Source organism: Trachemys scripta, chromosome 2 (genome assembly GCF_013100865.1).
Source record: "Trachemys scripta elegans isolate TJP31775 chromosome 2, CAS_Tse_1.0, whole genome shotgun sequence".
Taxonomy (NCBI): domain Eukaryota; kingdom Metazoa; phylum Chordata; order Testudines; family Emydidae; genus Trachemys; species Trachemys scripta.
In genome coordinates, this window is record NC_048299.1 from 11,960,974 (window position 1) to 11,987,469 (window position 26,496).

The following is a 26,496-nucleotide window of genomic DNA, read 5'->3' on the forward strand; positions in this document are numbered from 1 at the left end:
CAGCTCTCTGCCACCGCTGGGCAGTCTGCAGCTGCCAGCTCTCGCTGCTTCCCTCCGGACTTCCTGCGGTTTCGCTGCACAGAGCAACAGTAATGGGAGAAAGCTACTGAGAGCTATCCCTGCCGTCTCAGCCCAGGATCCCCATCTCTTTTGGGACCTTGGTGGAGAGGGAAAACGTCTGAAAGCTGGAAAAGGGAAAAGACGATGCTGGTTTTAAGGATCGAGGGAAATGAGTTGGGCATTGAGGTATTGTGCTAGTATGAGAGACCTGGAGTTGAACACATGAAGAATGGATCTGAATGAAGCCAATTAATGCATCTTCATTGCCCAAACTGAGGGGAATGTGAAAAGCTATTTAGACTTTTTCCAGTGTTTTTTTTAGTTATAACCTATGTTGGTAGCAAAACAGGTAGCACAGTTTTGTTTTTGAAAGGTTAGGATAGATGCATCAGGTTAAAGACTTACTTTAGTCATGTTACTCCTCCCCCCACACCTCCCAAATCAATCGGGTCAAATCCCGTGCTTCTCATTTACCCAAATAGTCCTGTTGACTTCAATGGGACTGTCTGAGTAAGTAAGAGTAAGATTTAGCTCATATTTTGTTTGCCCAGTTCTGATGATCTCTCATAAAGATCTGCATTGTTTCTGTTCTGCTAACTTAGTGCTTCAATAGATGCATTCTATTTGGCTTGCTGAGCTGTGCAGAACTTAGTATGGTCGAACTTTCCCTTTTTAAAGGGATTGGATTCCTCAGGCCTTCACCCAGCTTTGCAATTAGCAGCCACCAGCATTTGTAATATTGGTTTCTCCAAATTCTCTACCTTCCTGCAACAGTCTTACAAGAGCAGGTGTTAACTGTTTGTTTCTCTTTCCCTCCAGGGAGTGGAGCAACAGCTGTGGTGCAAGCAGCCTATTGTATCCCGAAAAAAGAGAAAGTGGCAATTAAACGGATCAATCTCGAGAAATGTCAGACCAGCATGGATGAACTCCTGGTACGCAATTATATACATTTTGTTTGGGAAAACTCTGCTCCAGTTAGCATAGTCTCCTGCTCAGCTCTGAGGTGCCTTTAACCAACCTTTCTTGGAAAGTTATGATCATGAGGAGAATGAGCCCTCCCTCCCCCTTTGTGGTTGCATGGTTCAAAGATGCACCCATAAGATCCCAAATGTCGGACACGTGTGACCAAAGACCCAACGGGTCAGATTATGGAGGCCTTATTCACACTGCAGGCATTTACTCAGGTAGCCCCACTGATTTGAATGGGACTAAATGCACATGAGTAAGGACTCAGCCAGTGTTTTTCGAGGGCTCTACAATCTGAACCAAAATGAAGGGGACATAATTACTCTTGTAGGAGATACTGTGGGATTCATTACTTATATGTGAATATTCCTCCACTTCCCCCCAGTCCTTCACATTCTCTCATTCTCAACTAGTAGCAGGTTTTCTGGCAGCTAGTAGCCCTGTAAATAACACCACCAGCTCTGTTCAGGGCAGATGTAGTAGTAGCATTACATTACTCCCATTACATGCTGGCTAACCAAAAACCCTTTAATATTTGAACTGCTGATTCCATCAGGCTGCTGTTATAATTCATGGTTATTCCCCCTTTGCTGTAGTGTGCATGGTGGTGGGCTCGCTTTCTGGCCATGTACATTCCCTTCAGTAACAGCTATTCCCCCTCCCCCACCTCGTATTACGTAATCTAATACTAAAACAAGCCAGCCAAGATAAGCTTTTTTTATAATAAATATTCTCTCCTTTTTATGCGGAGTGGGGGAGGGGATTATAACTTGAGTCCTGATCAGGGTGTCCCTCCCTTTGTGTCCTGACAGCCAGTAATAGTAGACTTAACCATCAGCCAGAAGTACTCTTCATGATGATGCTTCTCTCTAACAGGCAATGTGGTTTGGTGGCCGGTGATTAGAACACAGGATTGGGAGCCAAGACTTCTGGGTTCTGTTTCTAGCTCTCGCTGTACAAATTTGGGCAAAGCACTTTAAGTTCTGAGCTCCAATACTTGCCAGACTCTCAAGTGTTGTAAATCTGTACTTGTAGAGGGGGGGGGGGGAAAGGTGCTATACAAGTGCAGTTATTTTTAACATATCTGTAGGAGTTTTAAGCTCTGTCTCTGACCAAGTGTATCTAAACACCATTATGGCTCTAGCTAGTCTAGGGGGATCCGGATCTCTCTTCCCTTCCATAATCGTCATCTTTCCTCTTGACAACCTATCCTGCCACAATTTTAATGCCTTCGGTGTAGTTTGTGGTCCCCTGTCCTCACTATATTCCTAACTGATTTACCACAAACTAAAACTGAGATCAGTATTTGAGTAATTGCCAATTTCAGCTAAAAGGCTTATATTCAGAAAGCTCTGCAGTAGAGAGTTGGCATGTAATTTTAGATAAAAATGTCCCCTAATTACATATCTTAATCTCCAGCTGACCCATTCTTCAAAATTACCTCCATTTTATCTCATAATGAATAGGACTAGAATGAATAGCTGCTTTCTTCTTTCATGAAGTCCCAATTATGTGACATGATTCAGTGCTGGCCCCTTCTGCAGGCTTGATTACAGGCTGCTGTGAAGAAGAAATGTCAAGTCATGTTTTAGGATGACTCTAAACCATGATCATTTTAAAAATAAAACATACAGGAATAATCTCTTGGGCAGATACTTGGGTTAAAGACATGAATCAAAGGGTGTCTTTCTGCACCAGTAAACTGAAAAGTAGACTCTTGCAGGTTAAATCAGAACATAAGAACAGCCATACTGGGTCAGACCTATGGTCCATCTTGCCCTGCCTTCCAACAGTGGCCCGTGCCACATGCTTCAGAGGGAATGAACAGAACAGGGAAATTTTGAGTGATACATCCCCTCTCATCCAGTCCTAGTTTCTGGCAATTGAAGGCTTATGGACACCCAGAGCATGGGGTTGCATCCCTGACCATCTTGGCTAATAGCCATTGATGGACCTGTTCTCCATGAATTTATGTAATTCTCCGTTGGACCCTGTTATACTTTCACAATATCCCCTGGCAATGAGTTCCACAGGTTGACTGTGCACTGTGTGCAGATGTACTTTCTTTAGTTCTAAAGCCTAGTGACTTGATTATAATAATCAATACAATATGTATTAAAGGGGGTCTGATGGACAGTAATTTGGATACTGCCAATGAAAACAGCCATGTGCTTGAAGTTGTCTGCTGCTCCAGTATGGTTATGTCAGTAATTTGGCCGAGAACAAAAGAAGCATGAGATAGCAAAAGAAATATTGATTTCCCAACTGAGAACAATAAATCTCTTAGTGTTAATTTCAGAATAACATATGGTCAGAGTTCTCTGTCCCTCAATCATGGCAATGAAATAGCATGTGTGAGGATGGTTTCTGTTTAACACAGTGAGGCTTGAATGAGCAGAACTAATTAGTGTTTTTTGCCACCCAACTGGAGACACATGATTTGTTCAGAAGGTGGTGCTCAATATGCTCTGAAAATAGGGACCCTTTAAAGTGTCTCTAGTTGGGTGAAAATAGCCCTTTTTTGAAACCTGTCTAGTTCTGCAATACTCATCCTTGTATTTATAGGGTTTTTTAAAACCTTGTTTTGACGAGGCCAAAATGGAATCCAAGAATAAATATTTTGAAAGAGAAATGCCAGAAATGGTCGCTGGTGTATCGTATACCCCTATATCACGCCATTATAAACATAAACTAGTGTGCTTTACTAGATCCATTATCCCTCTGTTGTGCTGATCAGGGACTCCAAGCATAATAGCCAGCTTACAACAAACATTCCATTCTGTCCTCTGGCAGCAAAATCCTTCTTTTGTGTAATAAAACACTGCCCACTCATCATGAGCTGGGACAGAAAATGACACATGGGGCTTAGTCAACTCTAATTCCCTACATCACTTCAGACCAATGGGCATTTTGGGGGGATTATTGTTTTGGGGTGAGTGGGAAGTATTTATCCCGAGTCTGTTTGGTAAAGGGGGTAAAATTGCATGGATCCGAGGGGCCGTACGCTCATTTTGGATGTGAATGAGATTTGTTTCAAACTTTTGGACAGTAGGGGGCTGGGACTTCTGCAGAACTAACATGCTGAGTCCTGGGATTGTGGGGGAGAGGGGTAGGGAGAAATCTTACGTTGCTCTCTAACACTGTCACTTGAATCAAGTGAAGGTCATGAACTCTGGGAGGAGCTTCATTTAGGCCAGGGATTCTCAAACTGGACGTCATAACCCTTCATAGGGTTGCGAGGTTATTACGTAGTGGGTCGCAAGCTGTCAGCCTCCAGCATTTATAATAGTGCTAAATATTTTAAAAAGTGTTTTTCATTTATAAGGAGGGTTGCACTCAGAGGTTTGCTGTGTGAAAAGGTCACAATACAAAAGTTTGAGAATCACTGATTTAGACTGTAGGAGCTGGTGTGTGTGACATAGGGTTTTGAAAATGGGTTAAGTGAAAGGGAGGCTGGGAAAAATCCTTCATCTTGGTGGATCCTTTCAGGAGAGAGATGGCTAAGCAAGACTAGTGGTATGACTTGGCTGGTTGAAGGTACTTGACCTTGATCCTCATGTCTCAAAATACATTTGAGCCATGTGGGTGTCCTGGTGTAACCCTCACCATGTGGTGTTTTGGAAGCTGTTTGTAATAGTCATGTGTTTTATAATTAACAGATGTGTGTTTCTAGATGAAGGCAATGGAATATATTTTCATACGTTGTAGCTGTGTTAATTTTAGAAGACCAGCCGTACCATGCTAGGGATTAGTATGGAAATATGCACCAAGTAACCCAAGGACACCTTGGCTATTCAGCAGAAAAAGTGATAACTGCCACAAAGAAAATATACAGGAGCAGAGCAACTACTAGATGTCTGTGGCAAAAGCAGGGAATGAAACCAGGGTGCCTGGGGCCTGTTTCCTGTTTTTCTGCTGTCCTGCGGGGTTGTGGAGAAACCACTGCCAGCTCACTTTCCCCAGCAGGGTTGGGGGCTTTGCACTTATAGAGCATATTTTGCCAGAGGATTTCAAAGTAATTTTTCATGGTTTTTCAAATCACCTTTTGCCACAGTACTTGTGGAAGGAATGTGTGTAGGGGAAATGTCAGGCAGTGTGTTGTCCACCATTGCACTTGGAAGGAAAAATTGGGTACAGTTTTCAAAAACACCTAAGTCTGAGCCATGTCTTATTTTCACAAGTGACTTAGGAGTCTAGGTATCACTGAAGGTGAACGGGACTTAGGCTGCTAAGTGACTTAGGTGCTTTTGACAGTTTTATTAAAGGTTACTGTTTCCTGCTGCAGAGGATTTCAAGCTGGACATTGTTCACTGTGAATGTCTTTCCTCCACCTCCTGTGTGCACCTTGCCTCCTCCAGCTTCATTGTCCCTGTTGATCATAGCACTCGCGGTGTGGTGCAGAGAGATTCACCAGTAACAAGGCCTTTGCCCTCCAGGAATGGGTGCCATTTTGAGGTGGGGTAGGCATTTCTGGCCAATGATGCAACCTGGTTTCCAAGTGCCAAGCTGAGTTGAGTGGCTCCTGGAGCAGGCATCTCCTTGTCGATCACGTTGATGGCTATCCTGAGGGAATGGTCATGGATTCTAACTGTTTCTACTAGTGTCATGTCTCGGACCTTATACAAACAGTAAAAAGCCACATTATTGTTCAGAAGAGCTAACAATCTAGAATGCGTTAATTAGTCCCCTATACTCACCAGCATCATCTCCATCTTCCTTAAGTTAAATGTAAGCCAGTTAACTTTCATCCAGTTGTTTGGTTCTTGCGGCCCCTCCCCCCCCGATGTTGGGGTAGCTGAGTGAAATGGATTGTCTGCTTAATGTCCTCTAATAGTTAGCCTAAAAGTTGAACAACAGAGGGGAAATCATTAAGCTTTTGGAACTCCAAATAGGGTTCCTACCGAGTGGAAGCAGCTGCCTGTCATGACTTTCAGAAAGTTGATTCCATGGATTTCTAGGTTGCAGATCACAAAAATGGAATAGGTTTAGAAACAGATGACAAATGATCAGAGACGTGGAATGGTTTCCATGTGAAGAGACTGAAATGGCTGGGTCTGTCTAGTTCAGCAAGGTGATGGAGTAGACTGGGCATGACAGAGATTATAAATAATCAATAACTAAGAAAAATGTAAACTAGGTTGCCTGTTTGCCTCTTCTTGTAATACTAAAGCAATCAGACAGTCAATTGCAGTGATTTTCAAGAGGTTTAAACCTGATAAAATATCTTTACACTCCACAAAATTAACTTGTGGCATCTGCTGCCACAAAATACTGAGATCAAGAGCTGTGAAAGATTAAAAATAAAAGAAAATCAGACGCATGGATGAGAATATCCAAGGTTAAGACATGAGAATTTATAATCCCTTAAGGTATAACCAATTGCTAACTCCCCCGGGTTGGTCAGAAAATTTCCCCCACGGGCACACTGTTCATATGCCATTGTGTGCCAGCAATGCCCTTCTGCCATGTACATTGGTCAAACTGGACAGTCTCTACGCAAAAGAATAAATGGACACAAATCTGACATCAGGAATTATAACATTCAAAAACCAGTAGGAGAACACTTCAGTCTCTCTGGTCATTCAATAACAGACCTAAAAGTAGCAATTCTTCAACCAAAAAAACCCTTTAAAAACAGACTCCAACGTGAAGCTGCAGAACTGGAATTAATTTGCAGACTGGATACCATCAGATTAGGCCTGAATAAAGATTGGGAGTGGTTGGGTCATTTCAAAACCTAAACTTAATTTCCCCAATACTAATTTCTCCCTACTGTTACTCACACCTTCTTGTCAACTGTCTGTAACAGGCCACTCTCTTACCACTTCAGAAGTTATTTTTCCTCCCTTGGTATCGTGCTGTTAATTGATTTATCTTGTTAGACTGACCTCACACTTGATAAAGCAACCCCCATCCTTTCATGTATTTATACCTGCTTCTGTATTTTTCACTTCATGCATCTGATGAAGTGGGTTCAAGCCCATGAAAGCTTATGCCCAAATCAATTTTAGTCTCTAAGGCAGGCCTGCACAACTCGTAAAGCAGCGAGGGCCATATTACTCCAAAGAAAACAACTGAGGGCCGGAACCACCCCAAGAGCCGCCAACCCCCCCCAGCCCCCCCTAGCCCCCCCTGACACACCATCCCCCCCCCTAGCACTGCCCACCCCACGGAAACAACCCCCCCAGCGCCGCCGAACCCCCCCCCTCCCCGCGCGCCATCTGCTCCACGGAATTAAACCCTCTTCCCCAGCGCCGCCCCACCGAAACAGCAGTATTGAACCTCGGTAATATTTTATAGCGGCCCCTAAGGTAGTATAATTAAGGTAAAAGAAAAATGTCTTTTTGCTAGAAGTAGAATAAGATCTTCCCCCCCCACTTTGTAATCGATTGCCCTGTTGAGTGAATGAGGAAGGCGTGGAAGGCAGGCACTTCTGGACAGCTGCAACGCTTGGAGAGGGCAGAGCCAGCTCTAGGATTTTTGCTGCCCCAAGCAAAAAAATTTTTTGGCCGCGTCCCCCTTTCTTTTTCGTGCCCCCGGCCCCACCCCAACTCCACCCCTTCCGAACCCCTTCCCCAAATCCCCAGCACTGCCCCCTCCCCTGGCGTGCCGCATTTCTCGCCTCCATTGCTGCCTACGGGCCCCCCGTGACGTCCCGTCCTAGCTCACCTCCACTCCGCCTGCTCCCCCGGGCATGCCGCCGCTCTGCTTCTCCCCCGTCCCTCTCAGGCGAGGGAGAGTGGAGAAGCGGAGCAGCAGCGCGTTCAGGGTAGCAGGTGGAGCAGAGGTGAGCTAGGGTGGGGGGGCGCAGGAAGTAATGGGGGGGTTAGAGGAACCGCTCCCCACTCCAGCTCACCTCCGCTCCACCACCACCGCCTCCCCCGAGCGCCCGCCGCTCGGCTTCTCCTCCCTCCCAGCCTTGCTGCGCGAAATAGCGGTTTCGCACGTGGCAAGCCTGGGAGGGAGGGGGGAGAAGCGGAGCAGCGGCGCATTCAGGGGAGTAGGCGGAGCGGAGGTGAGCTAAGGTGGGGAGTGCAGGAAGTAACGGCGGGGTAGAGGAGCCACTCTCCGCTCCAGCTCACCTCCGCCGCCTCCCCCGAGTGCCCCGCCGCTTGGCTTCTCCTCCCTCCCAGCCTTGCTGCGCAAAACAGCTGTTTCACGCGCAGCAAGCCTGGTAGGGAGGGAGAAGAAGCGGAGTGGTGGTGGCGCGCTCAGGGGAGCAGGTGGAGGCGGAGCGGAGGCGAACTGGGGCAGCGAGGGCACTTTTTTCCCATGCCCCGGAGTCGGCATCTATGATGGCCGGTGCCAGAATGCCGCCCCTAGAAATGTGCCGCCCCAAGCACCTGCTTGTTTTGCTGGTGCCTGGAGCCAGCCCTGGGAGAGGGGATGGAAGCAAGACCAGATCAGTAGAACAGGTCAGCAACCAAATCACCACTCGCCTCCTCAGCTCCCTTGCCCCGGCTCGCCTACTCACCCCCCGCCACTGCCCGCCCACTCGCCTCCTCAGCCCTCCACCCTCCTGGATCGCCTACTCATTCCCTGCCACTGCCCGCTCGCTCACCTACTCAGCCCCCCTCCCTCACCCGCCACTTGTCTACTCAGCTCTCCCCCCCTCCCCCTCCGCCCGCGGGCCGCACAGTGAGCCCATCTACTCAACCCCCGTGGGCTGCACAATGAGCCCACGCGGGCCGCATGTGGCCCCCGGGCCGCATGTTGTGCAGGCCTGCTCTAAGGTGTCACAAGGATTCCTTGTTCTACAATTGCCCATTATTGGGTTTCTTATGCCGTCTTTTGAAGGATCTGGCATTGGCTACTGTCAGGCAGGATACTGGACTAGATAAACATCTGGTCTGGTAGGCCAATTCCTGTGTCCCACATGTGGGTTAACAATACCAGATGGTGGCTAGAATCAAAGCAGCAGACTGATCCAGTAGGATCAGCACAGATGTCTCATCACTGTCCATTTCCTTACTGGGACTCTTATTTTCTGATAGTTTATAGAAACTGGAAATATCTCTTAAGTTGGGTGATTGGGGGGGGAAGTTACAAAACCCTCAAAGCATTTCAGATTCTGAAATGTAAATGTATAACTTGACATACCAAATAACCAGAGTTGGTATGTGATTGATTTAAATCTCTCATGTGACGGGACCTCACCTAACAGAAAATGGAAACCTTAAGGCTACTGCAATGCTCTGCCATATCATTCCTAAGTACGTGAATATCAGAGCTGAAGCTGAGCAGTCTTAATTACTTTACTGATCATGCTATAGTTCAATTTGGACATGGATTCCTGAGGGAATGTGGAAGCCTGGCCTCTAAAAGAAAACTGTAGTCCACTTGCTCCTGTTCTATTGATCCAGACAAAATGGTATATTAATAAAGAAAATGCCCATAAGAATTATTTACAAGGCAATAACTTGTCTAATTTAAGCTGATTCAGAGTGTGCATGTAAATCTACATCCATTTCTGTCCCCATGGTGAACAGTATTGGGAATCCAAAGGAAGGATGCGGCAATCTAGTTGACATAGGAGGTGGCAGTGGGCATAAAGGTTGAGATTGGCCAGCTGGAAAACGCTCTTAGTATTCTTGCATTTACTGCGTTCTATCTTCAACGGACTTTACAAACATCAATCCTGACAACACAAGTGTGGTCCTGAGTTTGCAACTGAGGAGAATGGAAGCAGATGTTGAGTGATTTTTCTCAAGACTGTGCAGTGAGTTAATAGCTGAGTAACATATAGGAACATGTGAATTGCCACACTGGATCAGCCCAGTGGTCCACCTAGCCTAGTATCCAGTCTTTGAGAGTGGCCAGTACTAGTATCTTCAGAGGAAGGTGCAAAACGTGCCAAAGTGGACATACGTGCAATGATTTCCCATAGGAGCAGTTTCTTCCCATCCCTTCATATTGACTTAACCCCTGAAGCACGAAGAGTTATATCCTTTCCAAATTTTGTTTCATCCTTACTAATGTAGCTCTGGATGTTCTTGTTTTCCATATAAATGTCTAATCCTTTTTAAATCTTTCCAAGCTCTTTGCTTTAATGATATCATGTGGTAATGAGTTCCACAGGCTAATTTTGATAACTCTGATTAAAACAGGTCCTGGCTTCCGTATCTGCCCTCCATTTTTTGATATTGTGCTCTTATCCCGTTTGATTAGGATACAGGGAAAATTGATTTAAGATTTCTTTAAAAAAAAAAAAGTGCATTCATGTTATCAATTCATAGCCTCAACTTAAATAGAAAAGTTGAAGGGCTATGGCCTCTTGTGACTTCTGAGGCAGTTATTATGTATAAATGTTTTATGGAGCAAAACCAAGGAGGTTTTCTAAAGGTTAACACATGCCTTGATTTCAACTAAAGGAGGAGAACTCTCCCCTCAATACTCAGGGCAGTGTCGTTGGCCACATCTGAACATACTTTTGCTTATCGCAGATCTTCTGGTCGCAGGACTGGGCTGCCCAAATAAGGCTTGCCTCATTGGAATAGATTTGTATTGCATTGGTTTTGACTCTTCAGTAAGTAAACAGCACTCTGGTTTTCTCAGAAATCATAGGTATCTGTGTGTAAACACAGTGCTTTCCCCCATACCGTGTCTATTGAGTTAACGTGTAGAAAGGAAAACTAAATTTACCAGGATCCTGCGCTCAGTGTTTTAAGGAGCAAAATTCTTCCAGAGGAAAATACATTTAACATACATACATATGCCTGCAATCACATTCAGCTGGTGGGTCAGAAGTTTGGCCTACCAGCTTCCCACATCTCCACTCCAGCTAACTCAAATCTGAGTCCGACATCAGTGGGTGAGTAGACCCACTTTCAAAATTAACAAAATGCTATTCCCGGTCTTCCATTGAGGCGTTTTACATAAGGTGTCTATTTAATGTCTATTATGATTCTAAATTATAGTTTGTAGTATTTTTATTGGCGTTTCAAAAGCTTCCAAGTGCTCAATTTACTGTAAAGAGATGTGGTTAAGGTATTCATCATGGCACTTAATGGGAAGACATCAGAGCAGTTAGAGCTGATCTCTGGATATAAGCTTTTGGAGTCTGACATTGTGGATATTTTAATACCCGATTCAAGGAAAATGTGCCTTTTTCAAGACTCTTGCATGTCTTCAAACCTGTTTTTGTCAGTATTTCATCCTCAATATCTAAATAGGCAACACTCTAAATACTGTTCCCAAATTATGAATCAGAAATAAGTCTTTGTTCAAGACAGCTTCAACTAGGTCAGTGTGTTCAAGTAAAGATAGGACCAGTACATTTATCTGAAGTTTGAGAAACCCTTGGCAAGATGCAGCTTGAGGTTCTACCTGAAGTTAAAATAGCCACAAAGACTGAATATAGGGAAATGGGAGCCTGCTTCTAGGAGAAGGACGGTGCGAGACTCATTTCTGTAGCTCTCCTAGTTTCTGCTTCCTAATACTGGATATCAGGTGGCTGCATAGGATTCCCCAAAGTGAAGGGAGGAGTGAAAAGGAACATGACAAAGAGCAAGTGTAATTCACTCATGACTAAGGCCTTACTTGAATTGCAGGCTGATGGTCAAAAAAATTGCAGCTGAGTTGCGGACAAGCCATGGAAAATTGTGGAAAAGTCGTAAGGGTAATAAAGTCCATTGTTACTCTTCCGTGATTTTCCACTGTTGGCCGCCTGGGGCTGAGAGCGGGAGCTCCCACTGTCAAAATTGTGGTAGAAGCCTAATATTGTGTAGTCTGCAATATTGCAAGTTAAGTAGGGCCTTACTCATGACTGCTCTGCTCTGTGACAAGGCTCCCAGGGCATGGGCATTGGTGGTAGCAGCTTTCATTTCTGCTGTCCTTGTCTAACAATGTACTCCCAAGTCACTTCACTAAAATCACTCTTTAAACCTTATTTATTTCTAGAGGACATTGGAAAATTACTGTAAACTGAGCATGCAATAAATACACATGGATTTTGGTTAGTCTTTCACATTTCTCCCTATTCCCCCATCCAATATGCTTATAAAATAAGGTTCCTGGCTATTAAATACAGCTCTTCAGCAATTGTGCTGCATTTCTATTGCTCTAACAGAGCTATTGTGCATATGTCTGGTTTCAGTTATGAGAGGAAGCATTTTTAACCACAATGCCCATTGTGATTTACAATGATCAGTTAAAACAATTGTGTGCACCAAGCCTCCAAGGATATTATATTCTCTGTGGGCACAAGAGAAGCCCTTATGTTGCCAATGAGAGATTAGAATAGAAGATGAGGGTTATTGAGGTTGGGGGAAGAAGCTCTGCTTTTGTTAATACTTTTTTCTCACCTCTAATATTGCATAGGTCAGTTGCATTCATAGAGTCCTAGAATGTCAGGGTTGGAAGGGACCTCAGGAGGTCCTCTAATCCAACCCCCTGTTCAAAGCAGGACCAATCCCCAAACAGATTTTTGCCCCAGATCTCTAAATGACCCCCTCAAGGATTGAACTTACAACCCTGGGTTTAGCAGGCCAATGCTCAAACCACTCAGCTATCCCTCCCGCCCACAGAGGGTTGTGCAGCCTTTAATTATATTCATGGCCTTACCACCTCGTGTGAGGAACAGAACATTTGTTAATCTCCCATGTTACAAATCAAATAGCTGACAGTTTTTTACTGCATGTGTTGTGCATGTGACTTTTTTCTTCCTCGACATTCACACAAGCATGTGACAAACTTTCTATTTTTTTTTTTTTTTTTTTGGGACTACGCAGCCCAGCCATGAGTTCTGGAAATAATATCCTCTGAAGGCTTCCTCCTTCTCGTACATTTTTTTTTTAAGTGCTTTACCATATTCTCTACTGATGTTTCAAAGTGCAACAATACCCCCATTGAAAGTTATAGTAGGTATAAGGAAGAAGCACCTATTAACCAGAGGTTAATAGACAGATTGAACCACTATGCAAGTTCTAGGGGGAACAACCTGGTAGAAGTCTCAGAAGCCACCTCCCCTTTCATTTCAGCTGAGCTTGATAATAGGGGCTTGGGTTCTTGCCAGGGTGTTGCCCATGACCCTTGTAACTAGAAGTCCTCCACCCTGTTCTTTACTAGCCAGGACTTGATAGCTTAGTCCTGTATTCAGAAAAATTTCAAAGTTTGATCTGAGCAGATCAAACAGGACTATTACATTTCTAGATCTTCACTGTTGGTTCCAAGAGTTATTTTCGCCTCATGAACACCCTGTCTTGATGGAAATAGTAGTAGTAGATGGTAATTATTTACCAGGCGTTTAAAAAATAACTCTTTTTTTTTTCTCTCTGCAGAAAGAAATTCAAGCCATGAGTCAGTGCCATCACCCTAACATTGTATCTTACTACACATCATTTGTGGTGAAAGATGAGCTCTGGCTAGTGATGAAGTTACTTAGTGGAGGTGAGTGGATCTATGTTCATATACCCTAGAATATATGGAAAAAGTATGGGAAGTGGTTGGCTTTAAATGCGCCCTTCCCCGTTGTACCATCTCTTCTCTTCTCCCCCCTCCCACCTCCAAAATCTGTAGCTAAAGATGCTGAAATAATTGCAAATATTCCCTTTTTATTTTCTCAAAGTTAAAGGAATATGTGCTTCTGTTTGAACATTTGTTTGCTACTAGTGTTACAAGTAGCAACTAACACTACTGTAACTGAAAGATTGGAGGAGAAAATTATTTTTCAGTTTTATTTTGTGCATTTGACAGCACTTCATATAGTCACTGTTCCCCTAGTATAGTCATTTTTCTGTCCTCCCCTTCCTCTTTGCTATGTGAAAAATTCATGTAAACACACAAAAATAGGAAAACGTGACTATTAAGCTATACAAATTGTAGTAACTAAAGCTATTTTATGCTTGTTTTTGAAAATTGATTAATGTAAAGCTTCCTGGGTGGGAGGTCTGAAATATTGTTTCTGTACTCACATTAACAAGCAAGGCTCAGTTTCCAGAGTTGCTTTCCCAGGGGAGTTTCTTCCCTTTTCTCCACAGCACCTAGCATGGGCTTTTTAGTTGGATCAGTAGATGACTGACTCTACATAGCACACACTCTTGTTGCTTCCTTTTTCAACAGCATCAATCTCCACTGACCTGTTTTTCAGGTTGAAATTGACTTAACTTTAGCCTAATTCAGGCTCCTCATTACTTTGGCCCACACAAAAGACAATTATGAATGCAAGGACTGGGAGTTCTTTTCTGGTTTACGTCAATGCAGACAAATCTCTTAGTCTTGGGCCACCAGTACTGCTGAAATCTGAAAGGATCAGTAACGTAACTGCTGTAGAAATAGTCCTAAAGGGAAACAGTCTAAAACCTATTTAAGTGTTAGCGTTCTCTTCTGAAAATACACAGGCAGTTGACTACACTGGTACGGTTTAATCTCTTCTGGGCAATTAGGCCAATGCTTTAGGCACCCGGTTTTGAAAGGTAGTCACTTAAACAAGTGGCATTGCTCTCATTGTTGCTGAGTCTCTGCTGTTGCCATTTAGTTCAGTGTAAGCTGCAGGTTTTCTGTGCCTGTAATAAGCCACTTTTTCTTGGGTACCTGCTTTAATCATTCAGACTTGATATTCTGGCCTTTATGCACCAACATTGCTCCAAAGTAATCAGCAGTGTCCGATATTTCTAAAATGGGGCAGATTTGGCCCGTCTAACATATCCATGTCATGACTTTTTTAATTGTGCCTTTTCTAAGGTAACTGCTGGCAGTTCTGCTCTGGAAATTGTGTAGCTTGCTCATTTGTTAAGATGAGGAGCCGTTATCCTTGTTCGCAGATCTTCTCTGATTTACAGATCTGCTAGCTCCTTTAATGTGCTTTCAGTTAAGAACTGTCATTTGAACTGCGACACAAAACACTTGTTCATCAAACAGCTGTCTGTGACCGCTCTACTGTAGAGAGCAATTCTTACCATTCCACCCTTTAGCATGAGAAGCCTCCAATATATTTTTAAATTGTGCAAGTCTTTGAGGTGTTGAAACTCTGCAAGCTGGTCATGCACTCTGAGCTTCTGTCACATTTCAGGAATTTAATCTATTTTGAAGAATCGCTGATCTAACAACTTCCAAGGCTTCCTAATGACCAGCAATTTCATTAAGATCAATGGACAAACAAACATTCTTAAGAAATCTTTGTTTAATTTGAATTACTCTGTAATCCATGAATAGTGTCCTGGAAAATACTTCACAGAAAACAGTCTCTGTCACCAAGGATTTATTATTAAATATGGTGTGATGCAACAAATGAGTCCAGTTAAGTAACAAATGAGTTACAGCAGTTGACATTTGGGCATGGGGTAGGAAAAAAATGAGGGTATCTGATAAGATCCATATGTTTGCTCAGTGTGAGGCATGTTTGCATTTTGGTAGGTCCAATTTTAATATGGTAAATATAAAAGATCAAGTTAAAAAGAGAAGAGGGAAATTACAAAAAGCCCTAATAGAATGCACTGTAACATCTGTCGTCATTTTCATCACTTACACCCTTTCCCCTTCTGCTAGTCCTAATCTTGTTTTCTGTGTACCTACACCTCTCTGGAGATGGGCCACAGTCTGGAGAGAAAGGGCAAATGAAAGAAATCTCTTCCTTGAAATTGACCATGACATCTTGTCTGTGGTGACATGGCTTACCCAATGACATGAAGAAATTGACAGATCCATGAACTTGGAACTTATTCAAATGTTTTCTTCTGTTCTCTGTGTCACTTGGTTCTTTTCTCTTATCTGGACATTGTTTGGTGTGTGTCTAGTGTGTTGATCTCCCTGTTTTATTAGATTCTGTCTCAGCTCTGTAAGGCCAAACATCTATCTATATTTCTGAGGTTTATTTCTCTCAGGTAGTCGGAGGCTGATCAGTCCAAGTAGATGTAATTCTTAAAGCTGATAATGATGCTCTTTAAATTGTTCGCTACTGCTAAATGTGACTCAGAATCCTCTCAGTTGAAGTCTGTTGGGCCCAATCCTGCAAAGCGCTTTGTGCTGCCAGACTCCTGCACTAAACCCCATGGAAATTTCGGGCCCCGAAGTTGAAAGGGGACAATATTTGGTAACTTGTATTCAAGACTTTCTGATCCTATAAAAATAATGTATGTAACATCCATCATTTAACAGCAGCGTGTCTAGATCATGTATGCCAAACCTCATACTAACCAACAGAAAGCAGTTATTGGCTGTGCAATGTTGACTTCAGTGTGATGTCATGGCTGAAGATTTTTTTTACACGTACTTTGGGAAATTCAGAGTGAGTTTTCTTTTCAAGAACCTAACTTGTGTCCTGTGTATTTTTAGTACTCTGTGAGGTTCAGTTACTGTAGTTTAGGTTGTGGAGTGCAGTGTGTGGCTGATTTTATTGCTGTGGGAACTATACATTTCTTGCCTTTTGGGAGTGTGTAAAATTTCAGCCATAATGCTTCATATGTATCTTTAATCTTTTTTTAAACATGCTTTGTTTTGTTCAGGTTTTTAATACCATAATCCAAGTATCTGAGCATCTTCCACTGATACATTAAGCAGTGTGACTAATAACTATCACATGTAGTTCTTTTTTTTTTCTTCCTTCCTCTTCTGAGGAGGAACATTGAATGTGGATTTCTTAAATGTGTGCTTCATGGATATGTTGGTGTTGGTGAGGTCCGAGAAATATGCCTTGCACTTGGGATGGAAGGTGGTGAAGTGAGATTTGTAGAGCAAGTCAGACTTTTTCACCGTCAGTGGATGAGCATCCAAGAGAGCACTGCACCCTATGTAATGCTGACAGACCTGCTAGGGCCTGGTGCAGTGTTTTAGACTTTACATCGTTGTGTACTTGAAGGGTGTGCGCTACACCAAGTTTAACTATTTGGTACATGGTGTTTGGAGGAAACAATGAGGAGGCTAGATTAGCCAGGAGATGGGGATGATTGATCTCAACTGGTGTGCACTGTCTTAATGTGTAATAAGTATTGAACTGGTCTATGCAAGAATTAATAGAAAGCAATGCCTTGTGGAAGAATGTTTATGTGCAAATTCGTACATGCTAGGCACTGGTTCTTACTGAAGACCTAAGGCAAACTGTTTTTAAGTTTGGTGCCTAAAGTTAGACATCTAAATTAACGGCATGACTTTCAAAGCTTGCTGATCTCATTGACTTCAGCAGAACTGGGGTGCTTACTTTTTCTGAAAATCAGTTCTGTTTTTATTAGGTGCCTAAAGATGGATTTGGGGGCCTAACTTTAGGCATCCACGTTTTAAGATTTTTGGCCCGAGAATGTGGCAAGACGGAAGATTTAAGTCTTTTATAAGTGGAATACAGAAAGCTCTAGAATAATTGCTTTGATGGTAAAGCCGCCTTTTTGATACATTACATAAAGTATCTAGGGGATTCTATGTGGTCCAATGCATAGAGCACTAGACTGAAACAGAGGAAAACTGGTATTTATTCCCAGACGTGCCAGAAATCCTCTGTGACCTTGGACAAATGCCTTTCCTTCCTCTGCCTAAGCTTCCCCCACCTGTAAAATAGATAGTTGTAAAGGGTTTTGTGATGTACAGATGAAAACTGCTATTTAAATGCAAAGTATTCCAAAGAGCCACATCTTTTTTCCCCTAAGATTTTTCTAAAACAATCAGTTTTGGGCTGAGGAGAAGCTTGAGATTGGAGCCCCAAAAGTAACACTATAAGTGCTAGAAAATTGGGACCTGGAATGAAACATGTTGCCTCAGCCACAACTGTAGCTCACTACTGTTTCGATAAACTTTCAGAGTTGTCTGACCCATAAAGGCTTCCATGGTGCCTGCTTTCATGTTTTGCCAGGCTCTTTCAGATTCCCCGTGTTCTCAGGACTTGTCAGTACGGTGTTCTGTCTTTTGATCTAAAAAGGTGTCCTGGGGGTGTTTATCCATCATGTAATTGCTGCAGCATCAGCAGGCTGCTTGAGGGAAGAGCTGTTCATGACATATATGCAGTACCTAGGCAGGTTGAGACAAGTTGCTTTATACGAAACTCTTATATGTAATCTTCACTAGAGCTCTAGTCTTCCATGAGTGTTTGTCCAAAGAATAAGGAACCAAAGATGCATGTGTAATTGGTTCAGTGTGTTACATGCTTACCTCTTGTGTTTGGCCACAAGATAAGAGCACAGTATTGCTAGTAGCTAGTGGTGTTACTCTTTTACATGATTTAGTAGAGGCCCATGCTTTAGTGTTTATGGCCCCAGGTTCAATCCTAGCTGAGATGACTCATGGTGGGAGAGTCATTACACATGGCACTTCCTGTGTTTCAGATATTGGTTTGCTAGTAAACCTGTTGTGCCTTCGGTCTCTTAAGATACTGTAGTGATGGGTAAGGTATAAATACTTGGTGATGATTATAAAAAGTGTGACAGTTATTCGGTGTTCTATTCAGACAGGGCTGATATAATTTGTAGTTTCTCCTCCACTGCACTCACGTTATGAAAAAGGGAGAAATGGAGCCATGATCCACCTCCCTCTTCTGTCCTGGTAGCACAGTGGGGAGGGGAGCTGCAGGTTCTTGTCTCTGGTCTCACATCTGGAGAGAGATCAGGCCAGTTTGTCAGTTGCAGAGAATGTAAGAATGGCCATACTGGGTCAGACCAATGGTCCATCTTAGCCAGTACCCTGTCTTCTGATAGTGGCCAGTGCCAGATGCTTCAGAGGGAATGACCAGAACAGGGAAATTATCCACTGTTGTCCAGTCACTGATTCTGGCAGTTGGAGGTTTACGGACACCCAGAACACGAGTTTGCGTCCCAGACCACCTTGGCTAAGAGACCTTGATGCACCTATTCTCCATGAACTTATCTAATTCTTTTCTGAACCCAGTTGTACTTTTGGCCTTCACAACATCTCTTGACAATGAGATTCAGAGGTTGACTCTGCATTCTGTGAAGAACTGCTTCCTTTTGTTTGTTTTAAACCTGCTGCCTATTAACTTCTTCAGGTGAACCTTGGTTCTTGTTATGGGAAGGGATAAATAACACTTCCATATTCACTTTCTCCACACCATTCATGATTTTATAGACTTCTGTCATATCCTCCCTTTGGGCCCCCCCCCCCTTATTTGTCTCTTGTCTAAGTTGAACAGTCCCAGAGCTAACCTCGGATGTTGGGACACGAATAAATCATTTGCTTTTCTTGTGCTGGACTCGACCTGTAATGGCTGTAGGCTGTATTATCTGCTGTGGGAAAAATCCATGTACCACAAAGATTCTCTTGGACATGTCTGCTATCATTAGAAAGTATTGCAAACTCTGGTGCATTTGTATCTTTCAAAGCTAATTATGGAACATGCAAGTTTGAACAGAAAACCACTTAACTTTTAATTACAGTATAATTTGCACCATGGGATTGTACTTTACTAAATAGAGATAATATAGTTGTTGATGAGTTGTGATTGGTGCTAAATGATAGTGAAGGTTTTGAATTCAAGGGGAATAAACAGTAATTCTGAACATCTTATTGCAGTGCATAGTATCTTGCACCAACTTTTTCTATACTACGTTGCAAGCATTTGATGCACTGAAACACTCTCATTTGTTGTTGCATTTTTTCATATTACAGTTCCAAGTAAAACTCTGTTTTAACAGCATGTCTCCTCTTTGTATTGGAATCCTATAGTCTTTGACTCTGACCCATTGGTGGTTCTTCATCAGAGCTTCCTCTCTACCCATGCTTAACGTTTCAGTGAATTAAATTTAGACTCCAATTGCTGGGTGCCCACTCCTGACTTTGTGCTGCTTTACATGTTGCCCTGATCACTTGGAATAGCCTTTCATTCAACATTTGCCAAGCTTCTTCTGTCTCCTTCAAAGAGCTTCTTACAACTCACCAGTTTTTGAACCTTTAGAGCTGTGATCAAAGGGGCTTCGTGTATTGTGCTGTTTGCATTTATGCCTCTAGATCAGGGGTTCTCAAACTTCATTACACCGTGACCCCCTTCTGACAACAAAAATTACTAAATGACCCCAGGAGGAGGGACCGAAGCCTGAGTCTGGCCAAGCCCCATTGCCCTGGGCGGGACCGAAGTTGAAGCCCAGGGACTTCAGCCCCAGGCTGGGGCTTGTAACCTGAGCCCCGCCACCCAGGACTGAAGCCCTCTGACTTTGGCCCCGGGCGGTATGGCTCGGGCTTTGACCCTGGGTCCCAGCAAATCTAAGCCAGCCCTCGTGACCCCATTAAAATGGGGTTGAGACACACTTTGGGGTCCCAACCCACAGTTTGAGAACTGCCACTCTAGATTGTAAGGCCCTTGGGATGGGAGCATGCTGTTGTGCCAAGAACTATAGTGCTATATAAAAAATATTGTGACCAATAAAGCATGTTCTCCATCTTGCATAGTACTGACTTTGATGAAATAATTGAATGTGCCCATTTTATTTCACAGACTTTAGAAGTATGTAGCCCAGATAGGAAGATAGTACTCCATTAGTGGCGGAGGATCTTTAAGGTAAAGGTAGAAAGGCCTCTGAATGTACAAGAATCTTATAAGTATTCATCAGTGAGAAGTCTGTCTAAATCCTAAAGCAATAGTGGTCTTGGACTAATAAGAATACTGTAGTTGGCTCTAGTTGCTCAGGAATGGCTTTAATCTGGTTATTTATCCGTTTCTTTCGTATGATCCTTTTATTTCTTAGTCACTCCATATCAAACTGGCTTAGCTAATATGTCAGAAGTAAGATTTTTAACTTCAGGCTGAATCTTGTATGGGAATGCAACTCATTTTAGTTCTTTGTATCACCCAATGTTGTCATATGTAGTTGCAATCAGGAGTCTGGAATCAGAGCTTAACTAGCAATTTTGTTGGTGCATGAGGCAGAATAAATATAGCTCTTACACTGCTGTGGTGACAGTAGTAAAAGCATGTTTTTCTTTTAGTAAACTAAGTGGGGATGAGAGAGACAAGGTGGGGATGACTCAGACAACACTTGGTTCAGTAGGAAGGTGACATTTTCAGAGCTTAAATTCTTAAATTTCCCAGGGTCCCAAACCTCCCATCCCCAAACATGCTATAAAAACTCCAGGGGGGTTGAAATCAGCTGAAATTAAGCCCTAGGCATTTTAGTCACTTATCTGCTGTCTGCGACATTAAATATTGGTTGAGAGAGCTTTGTCTTTCTCCTTTGTTTGTTGTTTCTATAGAATGCTTCCAAACTCCTCCATTGTTCTAAACATCCCCACCTGAAAGTGGAGTCTAAAAATACATTAGCAGACTTAAAATGACAAGCTGGCCTTGTACCAATTATACACTATATGGGTCCGTGTTGGCTGTAGCTTTTCTATAAACAAAATTACTGTTTTTCGGTGTTAAACATAAACTCTAACTTACCTAAACCTTTTTAAAGGTCCAAATCTGTGTGCATATACTCTGTATGATCTTCTGCCCCTGTGGAAGGAGGATGAAGTGAGAACATGAACACAATATTCTTACTGGACTTCTCATTGCGTTCGGTCCTCCAGATAGAAGTGTATTTTAGGGGGAAGACCAACAGTCTGTGTGGAAGTTTTGTGCCTGATGAGATCTATTTTAGAAGATAGTTTTGTGAGCATATCAAGGCATATGCACACATCAGGTATTTCCTAAATACAGACACTGTGTCCAATCAAACTTTAAAATCTACTATGTACGTTACAGTAGCACCGAGAGAACCCAAACAAGGCCACGTTATGTTAAGTGCCATACAAAAATGTTCAAAAGAGACGTCCTTTGTCCTAAAGACCTCAGAATCTAAAAGCCAAAACTTCAGAGTCTAGCCCTTCTGGGGTAAAATGAAGAGGCACATACTCTGATTTTTTTGGTATGTGTTTTGTGACTTTTCTTTAGTAAAAACGAGTCACGTTCAGTCATTCACTGACGCACAGTAAATGTTGCTCTCCCTGTAGAAAATGCAGGCATGTGTTATAACTCAGGTTGTTACAGTAAGAGGGGACTTTTGGCTAAGAACAGACGTACCTTTAGAGGCATTTTATAATCAGTATCAAAAGTATTTTACAGCCCTAGGAAGGTGGGGGAAAACTGAACATAGTTAAGAGACCAGATCTCTAGAACATGTAGGCAGTTGGTGCAGATGCAGATCCTGAAAACTCTTGTTTTCAGTCTTCTGTTGTATTTGTTCCTTTCATAGTCAAAAATTCCACCATCACAAGGGACCATTGTAATCATCTAGTCTGACCTCCTGTGTAACATGCCATAGAATTTCCCCAAAATAATTCTGTAAGACATGTTTTCTAATCCTTTAATCGTTCTTGTGGCTCTTCTCTGAACCCTCTCCTATTTATCAACATGCTTCTTGAATTGTGGGCGCCAGAACTGGACACAGTAGTTCAGTAATGATCACAGAAGTAAAATAATCTCTGCTCCTACCCAAGATTCTCTTGTTTATGCATCCAAGGATTGCTTTAACCCTTTGGCCTCAGTGTCACACTGGGAGCTCACATTCAGCTGATTATACACTCAAATTTGGCTTGTATGCACCTCCATCATGATGGAGGGGTGGTGGTGCCAAACCTGGACAGCACAGTGACCCTGTGCACCAGGCTGCAATGTCTGGAGTGGAGAGCATAAGCCCAGCTCCGTGGGACAGCAGCCACCACTGCAGGGTGAATGCAGGGAGTATTTGCTCTACAACCCTTGCCTCCGCCCCCAAGGCCTCCAACCTCCCCTTGTGAATAAAATGGATAAAACAAAATAATGCAAAATTTCCCCAAAAACCCAAAACCCTTCCCCTAAATTATATTAAAAAAAAATATAGAATTGCATAGGGGTCTATAACAGCACAAGTGGTGTTTGTTTGTTTGTTTTGTTTTTTAAATCTTTACCTATGTGTTTCCCATATGGTTCTGCTTTCTATCTGCTTAGAAATGTTAACTGGCACATTCTTGAAATTCATTATTAATCAAAATTCATATGACTAAGTCTTAATGTTTTTAATACATGCCAATTTTAAACCCTTCTGGGCTTTTCACTGTTCTTTAACAAGTCAAAACATGTTCTGTTTTCTTTTGTAATTTTAATCACAAGTTAGTCAGAATGAACTCTAACTCTTATAACCAGCTAAACTGGTACTGAAATGTTCCTTATTTAAGTATACTGCTCAAGGACTTAAAATAGAAAACCTGTGGTCCTAAGCTAATTCTTTCCAAAACCCATCACCACTGCTGACATTGTCTTGTTTGATACCTGTATCACTAAAGCTCCCTACAGTTGCACATACAAGGGTTAAATAATACAAAACCGGATTGGAGATACTCAACCGCCAAACTGAGCTGCTAAACACAGTTTAGCTCATGAGAATAGAGACAGGTTATACACCGGGCCTTGAAGGTCAGGCTCTCTGGCTAATGGGAGTAGTAAATACCAAATATATGGCCTTCCAGTCCCCAGATGAAAATACAGAGAATGTTGGCACAAACAAATCAGCAGGTCACAATGTTGTAAGAGAAGAGACAGTCTCTGAACTGATTCCCGATTTATTCCCGGGTGCAATTCAAAGTGCTGATTTGGTCTGTAAAGCATGGTTTGTCATCCAGGATGATGTAATTCACACCCCTTCAGGAAGAGGAGCTGTATTGATGCTTCTCAGGAAGGATTTAAACTCTACTCCAATTCTGTACATAGTGAGGAAGTAGTTTTGTTACCAAAATTTTAAATTCCTATATTCTCTCCATCTGTTAAAGAAATGCTCACCATTAAGTGTTAGGAATAGTACCAATGTTAGCAACTGTGAACCAAATGTGTCTTTAGAAACAGGAAAATAAAATTCTACCAAAATTTAGTTTGTGCATAGTTGCAACTCCTTCCCCAATTCTTCATTTCCTCTCCCTGCTCTTAAGTTGAATCGGTGCCAGAACAGCTGCCTCCTCAACGTCTGTGCTCCAGTATCTGTATCAACTGACAAACTATTCTTTTGTGATTTTAATCACAAAGTTAGTCAGAATGAAATTTAACTCTTACAACTAGCTGACAGACTAGGTGCCCTTTAAGCTGTAAGGCATTTACCTGGTATTGGACTTCTTGACACACTTTTCAGTCAAGCTAAAGGTGTATGTTTTTGGATGTTTGTACTATTGAGGATCTGTAAGACCTTCCCCACCACTGACCAGATAAAAATGGGGGGCTTAAACGCTTTCAGTAAAACTATGAAGAAAGTGCAAGTATGGAGGGAGGGATAGCTCAGTGGTTTGAGCATTGGCCTGCTAAACCTGGGGTTGTGAGTTCAGTCCTTGAGGGTGCCATTTAGGGATCTGGGGCAAAAATCTGTCTGGGGAGTGGTCCTGCTTTGAGCAGGGGGTTGGACTAGATGACTTCCTGAGGTTCCTTCCAACCCTAATATTCTATGCAAAAGTCCTTTCAGTGCATCCCATTTGGAATGGAGAAGGTACCCTTTTATCTGTATTTTTGTTTGGAAATAAAATGGATGCTACTGACTTTAACCCTAACCCCTCCACTTATTTTCCAGGCTTCTTTGATTTACCCACAAGATGATTGTGTAGATGGCATTTAATCACATGGAATAATTCCTTCCAGTTTAAGCTAAAGAACAAGTTTAACTTTTGTCTTCTCTCTAGGCTCTGTTTTGGATGTTATTAAACACATAGTGGCAAAAGGGGAACACAAGAATGGAGTCCTGGATGAACCTAGTATAGCCACAATCCTAAAGGAGGTGCTGGAGGGGCTGGACTACCTGCATAAAAATGGACAAATCCACAGGTACTTTTTTTGCTTTCCTGTAGTGCAAAGCTTTCCCAATACTGTAGAAGTGTTTCTTGGCTTGCTCACACACAGTATATGTGGAAAATGTTTCTTCTGAGCGAGGCTTAAACCAGTTGTAATGCTATATGTAGGGCCTGGCAGAAATGAGGGAATTGAAACAGTACAGTATGCCAAGGTAAAAGAACAATATTGAAAGGGGTTGCCATGTACTTTGGCCCGAGGGGCAAGGCAAAAAAGTATAGTATATTTGAATTACATGCACAAAGCTATGTTAAAAGAACATTATTAAGGTTGCAAAGTCAACTTAAAAGTTAGGAAATCCCCTTGGGCATATCCATTATGGTATGATATAGTTTTTAATTAAACGATCACATATTGACTTTTCCACAGGACTCTGCCTCATTCACTGCACAGGATGGACCTGCTGTGGGGATGAATCAGGGTTGTGTAGTAAAGGAGACAGTTGTTTGTTGAGCCCCCTCCTCACTTGTTAAAGAAGTTCGAAGGTGTGTAGTGAACACGGCAGGGGATTGCAGGAAGAAGGATAGTTAACTCAGTCATATGCTGCCCTGGAGGATTGGATTCTGTCCTTGCCTCTACCAGAGTTCCTGTTAGATGCTGGGCAAATCCAATTAAATCAAACTTTTCACAGGTGGTCACAAATTGTGTGTTCCTCATTTGCTGGGTATCCAACTTGAGACGAGGGGGTCTGGTTTGCAGAAGTGCTGAGCACTCACAGCTGAAGTGAGTGGGAGTTGGGCTAGAATATATAAAGTGTTATCTAATGCTAAGTACTCTGAAAAATCATGTGGTAGACATTTCAAATTGGGCACTTAAAATTAATGAATACCTTTGTCCCTAATCCCTCTGTGATTGAGCTCCCCATTGGTCAAGTGGGAATAATAATACCTACTCATCTCACATGGGTTTTATGGATCTGATTAATGAATATTTGTTAATCGCTTGGATACTATAGTGTTGAGCACCATAGAAAAGACCATGAGGAAATTAATACTTCTGTCTTCAGAGCAGGGTTTGAATAATGTGCAGTGAACAAGACATGGGGCCACACACTGAACAATGAGATGAAAACAAAATATTGAGTAGCTGTTCATTGAATGAGTGCTGCCCATCCTCTGCACTGATTGGGGCAGGGGTCCTGTGGAAAAAATAGTATGTGATCATGTAAATAAATAGTTTTGGCGTTTCCTAATTTTTGAGTGCTTAATTTTGAGTGCATTAATGCATTTTGAGTGCATTAATCCTTCATATGGCTCTTAGTTCCTAGATTATTTAAAAAAAACAAACTGAGAAAACAAATTGTCATATAGCATCATATTGACACCCATGTGGGTCGTCAGCTGCATATGAACTTTTAGATACATTTCATGGACCTTTGCCATGTGAACTAATTGAATTAGTGATAGCAGTAGTAGGTTGTCTTCCTCTATGTGGACCAGCGCAAGACGGGGAGGAGATGCAATACTTTTCCAGTGGTTGTCAACAAATATCTGAGAAAGTGAGGAGTGGTGAGATTGAGGAATCTTGGGTTTCATTTTAAGCTCTGGAAGGGAGTGTTCTCTAGTGGTCACAGACTCTTCTGTCCATTTCCTCCAACTTTAACTCCTCTGTCTCTGTTCTGTCACTTCCTCACCTCTGGCTTCTTGTCCCACTCCTTACATATCTAATCCCAGTTCCAGTCTCCTTGCCCAGCCAGTCCTAGTTCCCCCTCCAGGCTTGCTGTCCAACTCCCAATCTTCTCCCCCTGACACCCAGTCCCT

At 42.6% G+C, this 26,496-nt stretch overlaps 1 protein-coding gene across 4 annotated transcripts in view; it reads left to right on the top strand.

The window, feature by feature from the left end:
• OXSR1 (oxidative stress responsive kinase 1) overlaps positions 1-26,496 on the top strand; it is a 122,805-nt gene that overhangs the window by 32,927 nt on the left and 63,382 nt on the right. For all 4 annotated transcript variants that reach the window (XM_034759917.1, XM_034759919.1, XM_034759918.1 and 1 more), the window contains 3 exons: positions 880-992; positions 13,305-13,413; positions 24,571-24,712. In XM_034759917.1, the coding sequence (XP_034615808.1) occupies positions 880-992; positions 13,305-13,413; positions 24,571-24,712 (364 nt within the window). The remainder of the gene's footprint in view (positions 1-879; positions 993-13,304; positions 13,414-24,570; positions 24,713-26,496) is intronic.